Source organism: Bison bison, unplaced genomic scaffold (assembly GCF_000754665.1).
Source record: "Bison bison bison isolate TAMUID 2011002044 unplaced genomic scaffold, Bison_UMD1.0 scf7180017864249, whole genome shotgun sequence".
NCBI lineage: Eukaryota > Metazoa > Chordata > Mammalia > Artiodactyla > Bovidae > Bison > Bison bison.
In genome coordinates, this window is record NW_011494821.1 from 1,535,583 (window position 1) to 1,550,165 (window position 14,583).

General features: G+C 51.6%; 1 protein-coding gene across 1 annotated transcript in view; it reads left to right on the forward strand.

Annotated features, from left to right (window-relative positions):
* WSCD1 (WSC domain containing 1) overlaps positions 1 to 14,583 on the forward strand; it is a 32,323-nt gene that overhangs the window by 8,005 nt on the left and 9,735 nt on the right. The window contains exons 5-6 of the mRNA XM_010847509.1: positions 1 to 47; positions 1,766 to 1,887. Coding sequence (XP_010845811.1) covers positions 1 to 47; positions 1,766 to 1,887 — 169 coding nt within the window. The remainder of the gene's footprint in view (positions 48 to 1,765; positions 1,888 to 14,583) is intronic.

Consider the following 14,583-nt stretch of genomic DNA (forward strand, 5'->3'; position numbering starts at 1 on the left):
GCTCTCCGTGTACCGCGTGGAGGAGCTGCAGCCCGGCTCCAGGAAGCGTGAGTGCGCCAGCCTCTCCCTCAGCTCTGTCTGCCCCTGCTCTCTGCCACCTCTGCATCCACAGCCCTTCATCTAAATTCTGTGGGACGGAACCTGTGCTCTGCCTTCCCTACCACCTTCCCTGGACAGGCTTGTGGCAGGGGGCGAGGTGTTAGGGTCTGCCAAAGATCGCTTGAGTTCATGACCAAACCACATCTTTCCTTGTCCTCTGCAGGAGAGAAAAACCAATCAGGAGGCCCAGAGCCTTGGTCTAGGTGTTTCTCAGACATGCTGTGTGGCCTCCCATCTTTGGGTTCCAGTCTATTTTGTCAAGTGCTGAGGCAGACTTTCATTACCCGGGGCGGACCAGATAGTAGGAATGTTTCCTAGCTATACAACACCCTGAAATGCTGGTGAAAGTGAAAGTCACTCTGTCATGTCCGACTTTTCGCGACCCCATGGACTATACAGTCCCTGGAATTCTCCAGACTAGAATACTGGAGTGGGTAGCCTTTCCCTTCTCCAGGGGATCTTTCCAATCCAGGGATCGAACCCACGTCTCCCACATTGCAGGTGGATTCTTTACCAACTGAGCTATCAGGGAAGCCCGTGAAAGTGCTGGGTAAAACTGAACATGTGTTGTTGTAAATGCAAAGCTGAACTATCAAAAAAGTAAGGAAATCCCCGGCTCCATTGGGAACTAGGAATCATGGTGATGAGATGAAGACAGTCAACGATGCGGTGCAGCACTGGGTCTTCATGGGGGAAGCTGCTGGTCTTGGTGGCCACACGGCTTAGGTTTTAGGGTCCACGGAGGACAGGAAAGGAGGTTTTGAGTCCGCCAAGGTAGGGACCTGGATTGAAACTTCTTTGTGAAGTTGGATTCAATTTCACTGAAGTATGTACATCAGTGAAATTTTAGATTAAAGCAAACAAACACCTGCCAGAGACAGAAAAACTTGTCTGTTTGACCTGAGCTTCAGGTTGAGATCAGAGGAAGGGGCAGAGTAGGTCATCTGTGGCTCCATCTTGGAGGTGCCCTCCTGCTCTAAGTGGCCTGGGGCTCTCACCTGGGGAGCTGGGGAGAAGGGTGTGAAATGGGAGTGACAGCCTGTGCCACACCTGAAGTCTAGAGGCAGCTGAGGTTCTGCCAGCAGCATCTTATATCACTGACTTCTCACAGCTCATGCTGCATCCTTACCTCTCAGCATGTATAGGGCACCTGCTGTATGTCAGGGTCAGGACTGGGTGTGGGGTGCAAAAGGGTGACCCAGATGCTGCCTCCCCCCAGGCTGCAGGGAGGTACTCACAGTGGAGCATGGGTTCAATCCCTAATCAGGGAACTAGGATCCCACATGCTGCACAGCATGGTGAAAAAGAAAAAAAAAAAATCAACAGATTTGTGGAAGGAAGGGAGAAAGGGAAGAAAGGAGGGAGGGGGGAAGGATGGACACTGTCCCCCGAGGGCTGGCGGGAGTAGCAGGTCATGAGTTCAGCAGCTTCAGCCAAGTGGTCCCTTGTCAGTGATCCTGGTGAGCAAGGTTCTGGGGTCTGGTTTCTCTCAGGAGCCTGGCTTGACCACAGCCTGTCTGGGCAGTTTACCCTCTCCGATTTGGAATCTGCTCCTCCTGAGTGCAATTCCACCTATTTCAGGATCTGAAGCTGCCATTTCCCCTGGGTCAGGCCCCAAGAAGGGCAGGCACTGCTTCTCACCAGATCCCCATTTCCTTCCCCGCAGGGAGGACTGTCACGTACCGGGGCTGCTTCCGACTGCCAGAGAATATCACGCATGCCTTCCCCGACTCCCTGGTACAGGCCAACGTGACTGTGGAGACGTGCTCCGGATTCTGCTCCCAGAAAGTAAGAGGAATTATGACTTCACAGCTCTGTCCTTTAGCCATCCAGCCAGAATGGTAGTCTCAGGGAGCGGCAGGTGCCCGTGGGGAACTGCAGCTCTCTGTCCTCCTTGGATCCCGGGTGGGAGCTCAGGAGGGAGGGAGGCAGGCTTTGCAGCAGAGTCACTGAGGATGCCAGCAGGGACCCGGCTGATGCTGAGATCTGAGCCTGGGTGGGGGATTGTCAGTGAAGGTTGTAAAACTGAAAGGATCGTGCCTTTCCCGACGTGAGCTCTTGGCACAAGTGTCAGATGTTAAATTGACTTGGTTTGGAAGCCGGAAGATGCTGGCTCGGGACTTGGGGAGTGCTGATGGATTTTCTGTTATTGGCACTGACAGCATTGGGCCAAGAATCCAACTTCAGGGGCTGTAGTCGCTCAAGTCCCTTTGGTCTCTCAGCCAGGGCTGAGGCATGGAGTGTGACTCTGTGCAAGGGCTGGACTGGGTACCAAAGGCCATGCGCCTCCACCGCATGTCAGCTCTGGGGTGGGAGACATCGATCAAGGCCAGATGGGGTTTGCACATGGCATGATTGGGATGGGGTGTGAAGCAGGGCTGGTGAGACCTGCAGGCTGCCCCAAGAGCTTTGAGATCTGAGGCTGGAGACCCGAGATCTCCAGACTGGGCCAGATGCTATGGCCCTGGAAATGGCCCTGAGTGGCAGTAGGCTAGGACTTGGGGCTGCTCCAAATCCTGGGGTCCACTGGCTTTGGTGGGACTGTAAGACGTGGCAGTGTAACCGAGTGGGGCTAGGAGACAGGCGGGTCCTGGCTGTGATGGGGATGACGATGGTTATCAACAGTCCTAACCGGTACTCATCATTTATTTCATGCCAGTTTCTGTTCCAACTTCACATGGGTTAACCCATTTAATCCTCTTGACAACCGAATGGGATAGGTGTTCTGAGTAACTGCATCTTGCAGGTGAGGAAACAGAAAGCTTAAGCATTCTGCCTGAAGTCACACAGCCAGGAAGGGGGAGAGCCAGGAATTGAACTCTGCCTAGTTCTGTAGCCTTCTGGTGCTTTGAAGGGTGCAGGGCGTAGACTTCAGTGAAAACACGTGGAGTTGGACACAAAGACATGCCCGCCATGGGCCGCCCTCCCTCTGCTCTGTGCTCTCAGCCCCCTTGAGATGCTTCCCTTGGATTTGGGTGAGACAAAGCCTTTTTCCTACATGCTTTCCTCTTGCACAAGCACAGCCTTTGAAGTGTCTCTCTTCCATCTCCAGCATTTCCAAAGCCACTGCCAAGGGTGTCTTGGTGTCAGGGCTCATGAGACACAATACTGGGATCCGAGAAGACCATTTTGTTGATTCACAGACACCTGGACTGGGGCCCCCTTCTCCCCCTCTCCCGCTGGTGGGACCAGAGCCAGTAGAGGTGGCAAGGACACCTGCTCACACAGCAGGGAAGCAGACCTCCCACTCCGGGCTTCCTTCACACCTGCAGTTCAGAGCAGCTCCCTGGAAAGACCCCCACTGTAATCAGAGGAACTTAACTGCTCCAGATCTGCTGGCCTCCCGAGTCAACAGATGTACAGGCATCTTCCTGTGTGCTGGACGCTGGGTTGCAGCCTTCCCCCTGCTGGTCAGCTCTGATTCTCCCAGCACTCTGTGAAGGGGGATAGTCTGACCCCCGCTTGCTGCAGAGCCAGCGCAGGTTTGCAGGAGTGAGAGTTCTCATGCACAAGCATGGAGGGACCGGCTTTACATCCCACTCTTATCTGTCTGTCTGTTGGTCGCTCAGTCATGCCTGACTCTTTGCAACCCCATGGACTGCAGCACCACCCCGCCCCCCATAGGCTCCTCGGTCCATGGGATGTTCCAGGCAAGGATATAGGAGTGGTTTGCCATTTCCTTCTCGTATATATATATATACAATTTAATTAATTAATTTATTTCTCTTTGGCTGCACAGGGTCTTCACTGCTGTGTGCAGGCGTTCCCTAGTTGCGATGAGCAGGGGCTACTCTTCAAGGTGGTTCGAGGCCTCCTCGTTGCGGTGGCTTCTCTTGTTGCAGAGCACAGGCTCTAGGCGTGCAGGCTCAGTGGTTGTGGCATACGGGCTTAGTCGCTCCACGGCATGTGGGATCTTCCTGGACCCCTGTCTCCTGCATTGGCAGGTGAATTCTTAACCACTGGACCACAGGGACGTCCCCCTACATCCCACTCTTAACCCCATGCCCCATGCTTTTCATGCTGCTGCCTCTCAGTGTGACATCGGTGGAGGAAGGGGACAGGTGGGTGGGCTGTCGAGGAGGAGACAGGAAAAGAAGCAAGAGGAAGGGAGCCGGCAGCCTCACAGCTGTGCGTCTTTGGTGCTTTGAATTATTTTCCATAGATAAGATGCTCGCGTGGAACACGGTGAAAGGACACCCAAAGGTGTCCAGGGGAAAGTCTTCCTCTCACCCCTCTGTGTCATCCACTCTGTCCTTCCTTGGGTGCAGGTGATGGGCCTAACCTCTCCCTTCCCCTCTCAGAGAAATTCTGTGAACGTTCAGGCAGTTGTTCCTTTACAGAGTCAGGATGGCGTTACAAACCCCACAGATGGTGACAAGCCATACGCACTACCCTGCCCCCTCTCCTTCCCTGTGTCTTACAGATTGCTCCAAATTGGCACAGGAAGCGCTTCCTCACTCTTCTATGCCATTACATGGATGTCCTATAATTTACTTAACAAACACCCCACTGTTAAGCATTTAGGTTGTTTCCAATCTTTTGCTTTTACAAACAAGGTTGCGATGACTATCCTTATAGCGGGTTAGTTCTGTGTTTGTGGTGGATCTGCTGGATACATTTCCTAGGAGGGGCTAGGTCCTTGTTCTATGAGTAAACTTTGCTGTGCCGCCCTGATCAAAAGCTGTGTTCATTTTATGCTTATGCCCCAGCTCTGTGTGAGAGAGAAGCAAGGCACCCCTGAGACTCTGCTGTTGGGGAGGATGGTTTCAAAGCCACATCCCAGGTGGATGCCCCAGTGTATGGGGGCACCTTCCCTGGGGCAGCCTGTGAGGGGCCCAGACACAGAACTCGAAGCTTTTAAACTCTTCAACGCCTATTTCCAGCCTTTCTTCAGATGTACTGACACAAATCCAGGTTGCTGCAGTCTCTCACTGGAGCATGTGCCAAAAGAGACCTGCAGGCTCTTGGTACCTTATGCCATTTTGCACCTTAACGCTTCATACTTCTCCCCTTGAGATGCATTTCTTGGATGGGTTACCTGCTCAGCTCTGGGCAGTGATGCTGCGAATTGTTCAGATAGAACAAGGATGAAAGGGCACCCAGGGTTCTCATAAATGACCTTTGCCCTCCAGGTGTCAGGATCTGTGCTAACGGCTTGGCTCCTATCCTCGCCTCCCCTGTATCGTCGGATGGGGGGCGGGGGCTGTTTTCTTGGGTCCCATTGTTTAGATCCACAGAATGTTGCAGCTGTGAGGAGTAGTCACTATTTCCAGCTTTCATGTTGAAAGCAGGTCTTGGCAGGACACATTTAGTGGGACAGGGGCCAAATGCATACACTGACACCGGGTAGGGGGTGCCAGTCCCCCCGAAGAGAGGCTAAGACAGGAAGCAGGGACTCTGGCATACATCAGAGTAAGGTCTGTGCCTGATGAAGATGAAGGAGACTGGGAGGAAGGCTCAGGAAAGAGGACTGCAACTTTTTAGAAGGGTTGTTAGTTGGTCAGTCTTGTCCGACTCTTTGTGACCCTATGGACTATAGTTTGTCAGGCTCCTCTGTCCATGGGATTTCTCAGGCAAGGATACTGGAGTGGGTATCTCCAGGGGACCTTTCCAACCCAGGGACTGAACCCAGGTCTCCTACATTGCAGGCAGATTCTTTACTGTCTGAGCCACTGATGCTGGGCAGTGTCAAAGGGCAAACGAGGGGTGTGAGGAATGCACATAACTGGGCAGGGGTGAGGGGGTTGGGAAAGCAGCCAGCCTGCCCACCCAGTATGCAGGGCTCCACTGCACCATGTGGAAGGTAGGGCGGGGACAGGTTGCAATGGGCCTCAGAGGCCTGCCTCTCAATCCAGATGTTTTTCAGTTGGTAAGAGGGAGCTATGGACGGTGTCAGCAGGGAGTGGGCAGTGTAACTGGTGTGGGCTTCATAGCTGTGGGTGGGATGCTGGGATCCCTCTGGGAGGCAGTGGTCCTCGGGGCCACCCCCAGAGATGCCTTGGCAATACTGTGACCCAAGTTTGCCTGTGACCTGGCTCTGGAATTAGGGATTCCAGGTAGGGCGAGGATGATGCTACAGATGTGCTCGCAGGTAAAGCCACCATCTATCTGAGAGAGTGAGCCTTTGGTCCCCAGAATGTCTGTTCCTCCCTTCTCCCTCGTCCTGCCCTGTGGTTGTGAGTATGACTTGGACTCAGGCCTTCTGGATGGTCCGTATCAGCTCTCAGTGGGAGCTGGACTAGGACCCTGATCTCACTCTACGTCAGGGTTGCTCATCCTTGCAACTGTTATCAGTTGGGTCAGCTAATTTGTGTGGGGATCTGTCTGTACATTGTAGGATATTTAGCATCCCTCTACCCTGCTACAGACCAATAGCACCTCCATGCTTAGATGTGACAACCCAGACTGTCTCCAGACATAGCCAGGGGTCCTCTGTGGCACTCCCATTGAGAACCACTGTCCAGCGGGCCACCTGGAACCTATTGGCTCAGCCATGCCAAGACCCAGCTCACATTTGCCATGCATCTGAATCCTAGTGATGGATTATCTTCAACAATTATTTAGGGAGGATGAAGGAGCAAATTCCACCTCCAGCCCTGAGGTCTGGTGGATGGAGGATCAGTCAGAAGTTGAGGCCTGCAGAGGTCACAGTTCTATTTGCCAGAAGGGTTTTCTTTGTCCTCTCCTGGATGTGGAGGGTGAGGGAGAGAGGTGAATTGGGGGATTACTGGCTGTGCTTTCCTGCCTGGAGTGCCAAGCACTTCCTCTCCAGAAAGGCCAGCAGCAACCAAGGCTGCAGAGACATCCCAGTTGCAGCTTCATCTCATCCTAATTTGGCTTCTAGACAAGCTCGGATATACTGCAATGTGGGAATGGTTACGTGATGCCATGGCCATACAGTGGACTATAATACAGCCATTGAAAATGTTTTCAAAGTCTTTTATGATGGAAATGCTCACAGCAGAATGTTAAATGGGGCACAGCTAAATCGGGGAGTCGGGGCTACAGGCTTAATTAGGGCTGACTGGGCAGGGGCGCCAGGAGCAGCAGATGCCAGAGGTGGGGCACAAAATCAGGAAAAGAGGGGGCGCCTTCCTTGTGCCATGCCCCAGTTTTGAGCACCATCTGAGGTTTATTTGTGGCTCCCGATAAAAATCTCTGCTTTTTTTTTTTCTCTTTGCTAGTTAGTTACAATGGATTTGGGGAGCTCCCAGAATGTAGTTTGACAAGGAAAGAACATTTTGGGCCACATCAGCATCTTAATGATCTGACTGTCTGCCAACAAGAGCAACTTGACCTATGTAAATGTGTTTTTAAACACAGTAAAATGATCTTGTCTAATTTTCTGCGATCGTGTTGGAGCTGGAAGAAAACCTGCTCATTCTCAGTCCTCCGGATCCTGTCACCTCCTTCATTTGGACAGAAGGTGAGAATGAGCTTAGCTGTTTGCAGTGCTGCCCATTTGGGTGAGGGGTCATTAATTTTGAAGCCCCGTATTGGTGCACAAGTAGACAGGCCCTTGATGGGAGCGTGTGTTCCATGGCAGGGCTGATGTGTGAAATCCAGCACCATCTGTAAATAGGTTACTAACGTGTGAAGCTTCAGCTATTAAGCCTTGTGATCTGAGGCTTGTTCTCTCAGCAACCGCTAGTAGTTCTACCGAGAAAGGCATCGCAGGGAGAGGTGTTATCCTTTCCGCCTGCCCCCTTTTAGCCTCTTTTGGGGTGTGTGAGTTCTGCATACAGAATAGTAACCACCTGGATGTTTTCCCATCGATGTATCTTCTGAGTTTTTTTTCCTTTGTCCATTTAACGGAGGCGCTAACCCAGCTGCTTGTGCAGTGGAAAGGCACAGATTAACTCTGAGCCTGCTTGTTCTCTGCTGGGCGGTGGCCTGACCAAATCCCCTTAGATCTTGATAGATGCAGTCCATCCTGCGTGGCTCCATTCCCTCCACTGGGCATGAAATTTCACGTCTCTGCCAAGGATTGGGTCTGTAAGGATCTGGGTTTTGTGAATTAGTACCTCTGTCTGATGTCTGGGGCTCCAGTCTGTGAAGAGCCATTGCCCAAGGGGACAGTCCCTAGGGGACACTCTGACATTTGCCCCAAGCTATCTTGAGGTGGCACCTTTGAGGCTGGAGACATGGAAGGGGACTAGTGAGTCAGTGCTTCCAGTGAAGAAGAGTGGATACAGGGAGATTGCCCAGCGCCCCCACCACACTCCATGTGTTAGCCCACCCCAGACTCAGACCAACCAATCTGCCGAGAATCTACTCTCTGAAAGACACCTTAATAGTATGGTTGTCCCTTGAAGAACACAGTTTGAACTGCACTTGTCCACTGGTACATAGATTTTTTTTCAATGAAAAGGTACCACCGTTTACATCATCAGCCACTGGTTGAATCCGCGGACGTAGAACCACAGACTTGAGGAGCCGAGGATTTTGTTATCAGCAGTGGGTTCTGGAACCTATTCCCTGCAGATACCAAGAGATGACTGTATTTCATTCCATCCACAAATCCCCTTATAGCTGGAGAAGTCAAGACTCCATCTGTCTGAATTTAAACTCATACCAGAACCCTTAATCATTAAGCTATGCCCCCCTTTTACAGATGATAAAATCAAGGCTCACACTGCCCAATAGTTTGTTGACAGTCATGTAAATGGGATTCAAAACCTGGGATTCTTGGGGCTTCCAATTGGTGCTAGTGGTAAAGAACCTGCCTGCCAATGCAGGAGACATAAGAGACATGGGTTCTATCCCTGGGTCTAGAAGATCCCCTGGAGGAGGGCTTGGCAAAGCCCGGGATTCCTTATGACAAGCCTTGAACTGGGTCCATTTCCCATAACTGCCTTTCCAAACCACACAGCTCCGCACCTGCACTCAGGTCAGAGGGAAACATGCTCTCAGTTCCAGGATCAGTAGGTTTACATTCAATCTGACATTTGCCTGAAAACAAGAGTCAACCCCTTCACCCCCCATCTCCCTCCATGGGCATCTCCTCTCCTTTTTGTGTCTTGAATGTTACCCAGTTCTGCCTCTGGAAGCGAGAGACTGGTCAAAGCCAACCTCCATGCTGGTTCACGGATTTCATCACAAATCTACTGCCTTCACGTGTTTGCCTCCCAGGGGTCAAGTGTGGTGTATGGCAAAGCCCCGGACTAGGAGTCTGGAAGGCTGGCCTCTGCTCCCACTCACATACCCTGACTGTCTGAGGTTGTTGTGGGCTTCCTTCCACCTGCCTCCAAGCCTTAGTTTCCCCTTCTGAAACCTGAAGCTCCTGTCTCTGAAGTTTGGGGTGATGCTGCGTAATCCTAGAGATCCTGAGAAAGATGCCTAGAGAAGAGCAAGGATGGAGGAGAGGAGATCCCAGAGGGGTTGCTGCTCGGGGCCTCACTCCTTGCCTGGTGGAAATGTCCACTCCTTGACCCCTTGGCCACGGCCAAGCCTTTGCCTATGGATCTCCACCCCACCCAGGGATTCCCAGGTGGCGCAGTGGTAAAGAATCTCAGCCAACGCCAGAGATACAAGAGACACGGGTTCAATCCCTGGGTGCAGAAGATCCCCTGGAGGAGGAAATGGCAATCCATTCCAATATTCTTGCCTAGAGAATCCCATGGACAGAGGAGCCTGGTGGGCTACAGTCTATAGAGTTGCAAAGAGTCAGACAGGACTGAGCATACATGCATGTACACGCCCCACCACTTGGAGAGCCCAGCCCTGGCCATGTCATGACCTGGCTCTAGGCTGAATGCCCACCCACACCACAGCCCCAGCCCGCACCCGAGCTCCCATCCTGGGCACCCAGCCTCAAGCTGTAGAGGAAGTACCAGGATGAGAATGTATATCCCCCCTGCCCTCGGACACAGGCTGAGCCGGCTCCCTTTCGAACCCCTCATCTGTTTGAAACAGTGCCACGCCTGTGCTCCCATTTTTCTGCCTTGCTTTCTTGGTTCATTTTCTCCTCTTTGTTCTCTCTGCACATACATTCTCTCTGTCTCTCTGTCTCTCTCTGGAGCTTGGGGTGGAGGTACAGGAAACAAGGAGGTCGGCAGCAAGATAAGATTTATCAATATTTAATTTTTATGGAAATCCTGTCTTAGAAATCCCCAAGGGGCTAAAAACTGTTCTGTGTTTTCAGGATCTAGTGATGTTGCTGAAGAGGTTATGTTGTAAATAAAACCACATTACTGTCTGCAGCTCTCCCGTTGCTCTGCAAACACCCGGAAACCTGACAGTTTAATCCACTCAAGGAAGCAAAAAGGTTCAGGTCACTGGTGGGGGCAGCCCAGGGATACAGGCTCCTGAGGCCTCAACATCAGCCACTACCACCAGGGAGGGAGACAGAGCCAGCCCAAGAGCAGACTTTTTTTTTTTTTTTACCATGTGGCTGAGATTCTTGTCTGAACAGAAGTCTCAGGATGGCAGAGCCCCCTGGGGTTCCTGTTGTCAGAGAGTTTGCTTAGATGGAGCAGACTTTCTTCTCTTTACTCATGCCTGGGGCACAAGTGACCCACAGAAGGCTCATGTCCAAGTGTATTGCCAACAACTTTGGGGGGAGTTGAGATCTAGAAAGGACGTTCATTCATTCATTCCTTGGTTCCTCCATCCAACATTCATTAAGCATCCACCATGTTGTCAGTACTGTTCTGGGTACTGAGAATGCAGCAAAGCACGCCAGGCACTCAAAAATCTCAGCTTACATTCTCGTGGATAAAGGCAGACTGTGTGTGTGTGTGTGTGTGTGTGTGTGTATGTGTGTTAGTCATTCAACTGTGTCTGACTCTTTGTGATCCCATGGACTGTAGCCTGCCAGCCTCCTCTGTCCATGGCATTCTCCAGGCAAGAATACTGGAGTGGGTAGCCATTCCCTTCTCCAGGGGATCTTCCTGACCCAGGAATTGAACCTGGGTCTCCCACATTGCAGGCAGAGTCTTCACCATCTGAGCCACCAGGGAAACCCCAAAGACAGATAGTAAACCACGAAAAATAAGTGAAATAGTATACTGAATGATGACAAGCGCTGTGGAGAAGAAAGCAGAAACCTTACATCCTTATGGTATTTTCCCGTGGGAAATGAAGATGTGTATCCACTGAAATTCTTGTCCAGGAATGTTTATAGCAGCAAGATTCATAATAGGTAAAACTGGAAGCAGCCCAGGGGTCCATCAAGTGAATGAATCCACAAACTGTTATGTGCACACACGGAATAATACTCAGCGATATAAAGGAGCAATCTACTGCCAGATAAAACAACATGCATGGACTTAAAAACTATTTTTTTTCTGAAAGGAACCAGACTCACAAACATATGCGCTGAGGGATTCTATTTATAGGCCATTCTAGAATAGACAAAACTCATCCGTGCTGATGGGAATCAGACTAGGAGGAGGGAGGGAGAGATGAGTGGGAAGGGGCCGAGGAAACTGGTGGGAGGGAGCTGCTGTGCGTCCTGATAACCATTCACCAAACAGGCTGGGTGGTACATCAAGGTCAGAGCATTCTTTTTTTTTTTTTCATTAACAAACTTTTATTTTTAATATTTACGGTCTGATTTTTTTTCAATTGGAGTATAATTGCCTTACAGTGCTATGTTAATTTCTGCTGTACAACAACATGAATCAGCTGTATGGATACATATATCCCCTCCCTCCCACCCCACTCCCATTCCACCACTCTAGGCCATTGCAGAGCACAGAGCTGAGCCCCTGTGCTACACAGCGGCTTCCCACTAAATGATAGTGTATATATGTTAAATCATGATGGACCTACTTACAGGGCAGGAATAGAGACACAGATGCAGAGAAAGGACTTGTGGACATGCGGCAGGGTGGGAGAAGAAGAGGGCAGGATGGACTGAGAGAAGGCCAGAGCATTCTGCTGAGGCAAGTTACATGCACGAAACAAAAGCAGACAACACAGTGAGGGGTTATGGCGTGTCTCAGTGATGGCAGGAGGGACTTGCAACTGGAAATGGGGTGGCCCTGGAAGGCCTCACGGAAGAGGTCTTACAGAAAGTGAGAGACAAAACCATGAGGGTGTCTGGGAAAGGACAGTCCAGGCAGAGGGCACAGGAAGTGACCTGCTTGGCTGCCATAACTGAGTTCCACAGACTGCCAAGTGGCTTAAACAACGGAAATTTATTTTCTCTGAGTTCTGAAGGCTAGAAGTCTGAGATCAAGGTGTTGGCAGGGTTGACTTCTTCCGAGGCCTGTCTCTCTGGCTCGCCGATGGCCTTCATTTCCCTGTGTCATCACTCCATCTGTGTGTGTCTGGGTCTTAATCCCTTCTTATAATGACACCAGTCAGACTGGATTATGGCCTATCCTAATGGCCCCATTTTAACTTCATTTCCTCTTGAAGGGCCCTGTCTCCGCATCCAGTCATATTCTGAAGTATTGGGGGTGAGATCGTCAATATGAGAAATTTAGAGGACATGATCCAGCCAGTGTCTGCAGAAGAGCAGGAACACAGATGCAGAGCGCGGTGTGCACTCTATTGCCGGGTGGTACCCAGGCTGCTGGTTTCCACCGCTTGCTGTGATGAAGGTGTCAGTCTGGGACGAGGTGGGATGAGGGCTTTGTGGGAGAGGATGGATGGCAGTGAGAGAGGCCGGAGGTCGCAGTTCTTGTGATGGCTTTTCACTAATTCACAGCAACAGGAGAGCTGGCTTCCAGAAAGCCAGCGGCCTTCTGATTGAGGGTCAGGACACAGATTCGCTTTCTGTAGAGAAATGACACGGGGTCCTTGGGGCGGGTGGAGTCGAGTCACAGATACTGATGGGGCTTGTCATGCTATTGTACACTCTCGGCAAGCCCAGCGGCCCCAGGTGCCGGGGCTGGATGTCACTGCAGCTCTGACAGCAACGGCAGCTGTGGCCAAGGGGGTCCTGGTTCCGGGGTTAGGGCCCTGTTGGGGCCACTGAGTCCTCAAAGCGGTTCTTTTCTTTATGTGACTGATCAAGAGAAATGGGACAGATGAACCTATTTGCAGGGCAGGAATAGAGACACAGACAGACGCAGAGAACGGACTTGCAGACTCGGTGGGGGAAGATGGGGGTGGGACGAACTGGGAGATGGGGATTGACATATACAATACCATGTGTAAAACAGATAGCTAGTGGGAGCCTGTTAGAAAGCGCAGGAAGCTCAGCTTGGTGCTCTGTGATGACCTAGATGGGTGGGATGGAGCATGCGGGGTTGGGGTGGAGGGAGGTCCAAGAGGGAGGGGTCCGTGTATACTTGTAGCAGGTTCGCTTTGTTGTACAGCAGAAACTAACGCAGCATTGTAAAGCAATCACACCCCCCCACCCCAAAATGACAAAGGACCACAAGGGCTACTTGGGAGAGGGGCTTCCAACCTCTGCTTGATCCTGAGCTTTTGAGGCCTTGGAGGGGGAGCCAAAGTGGGAGTTTTAGGAACCAGACTCTCACATGCTCTGCGTGTCCAGAGGGTGGTCTGCGGCCTACCTCTATGATGAAAGGTCTTAAGAGCTAGGAGTAGGCGAGCTCCTATGCTGGGTCCTTTTTATGCATCATCTTCCCTCCGTCTCCTTACACTCTATGGCATTAATATTATTGCCCTCCGATGACCCATGAGGCAACTGAGACTTGAATGGGCCCGGTTACTGGCCCAAGGTCACATAGATACTCAACTGTTGCCCTGGGATTCGAGTCCAGGTCTGTTGGGTTGCAAGCATGGTGTTTTCTCTCCTACCCGGTGCTTCCTCACTGGTGCCCCTGGACATGAACTCGTGGACACCCAGAGTGACTGCTTGTCCCCCCTCCCATCCAGGAAAAAATCCTCGACTCACGCCTCATCCAGAAAAAGCATGGGGGGATAGGTGTCCCAGTCACATTGGTCCTTGTGGTGGATCAGAGGGAGAGAAATAAGATCCTCTGACTCTTCCAGGCAGGACAACTCAAGGGATGTGTCCATTTTACAGATGGAGAAGCTAAGGTTTCAAAAAGGGAGGTGACTTGCTTACGATCTCATAGAATGTTGAAGAGCTTTTCTAGTGCAAGAGGAAGCACTGAGCTCTGGAAGCAGGCTGTGTGAGTGTGTGTGTGTGTGTGCAGGGGTGTGTAAGAATAGTGAAAGCCTCCTGTCTCCTGTCCCCATGTGGCAGGAACCCTAAGAAGGAGATGTGGGCCTGGCCCCCCGGTGAAATTCTGGGCGCATTCTCGCAGAGGCAAAGCCTCCCCTGAGGCTCGACAGAGGAGGTGGGAGGTGGGGAGGAGCCTTCCTGGGGGCTGCAAGGCACCTGAGGGAACAACCCCCCTATGTCCAGGAGAACACCCTCCACTGAGGGCAACCTCCCCTCCCCCTTCCTCCTAAGGGACTGCCCCACCCCCAGGCTCTGCATCACCCTCCCTGGCTGGGACACCATCCATTGTCTTTTCTGAGTGTCCAGATCCTTGGCTCTGCCAAGCCACGCTCAGAAAACGCTATTGATTTTCCTTTATTTATTTATTTATGATG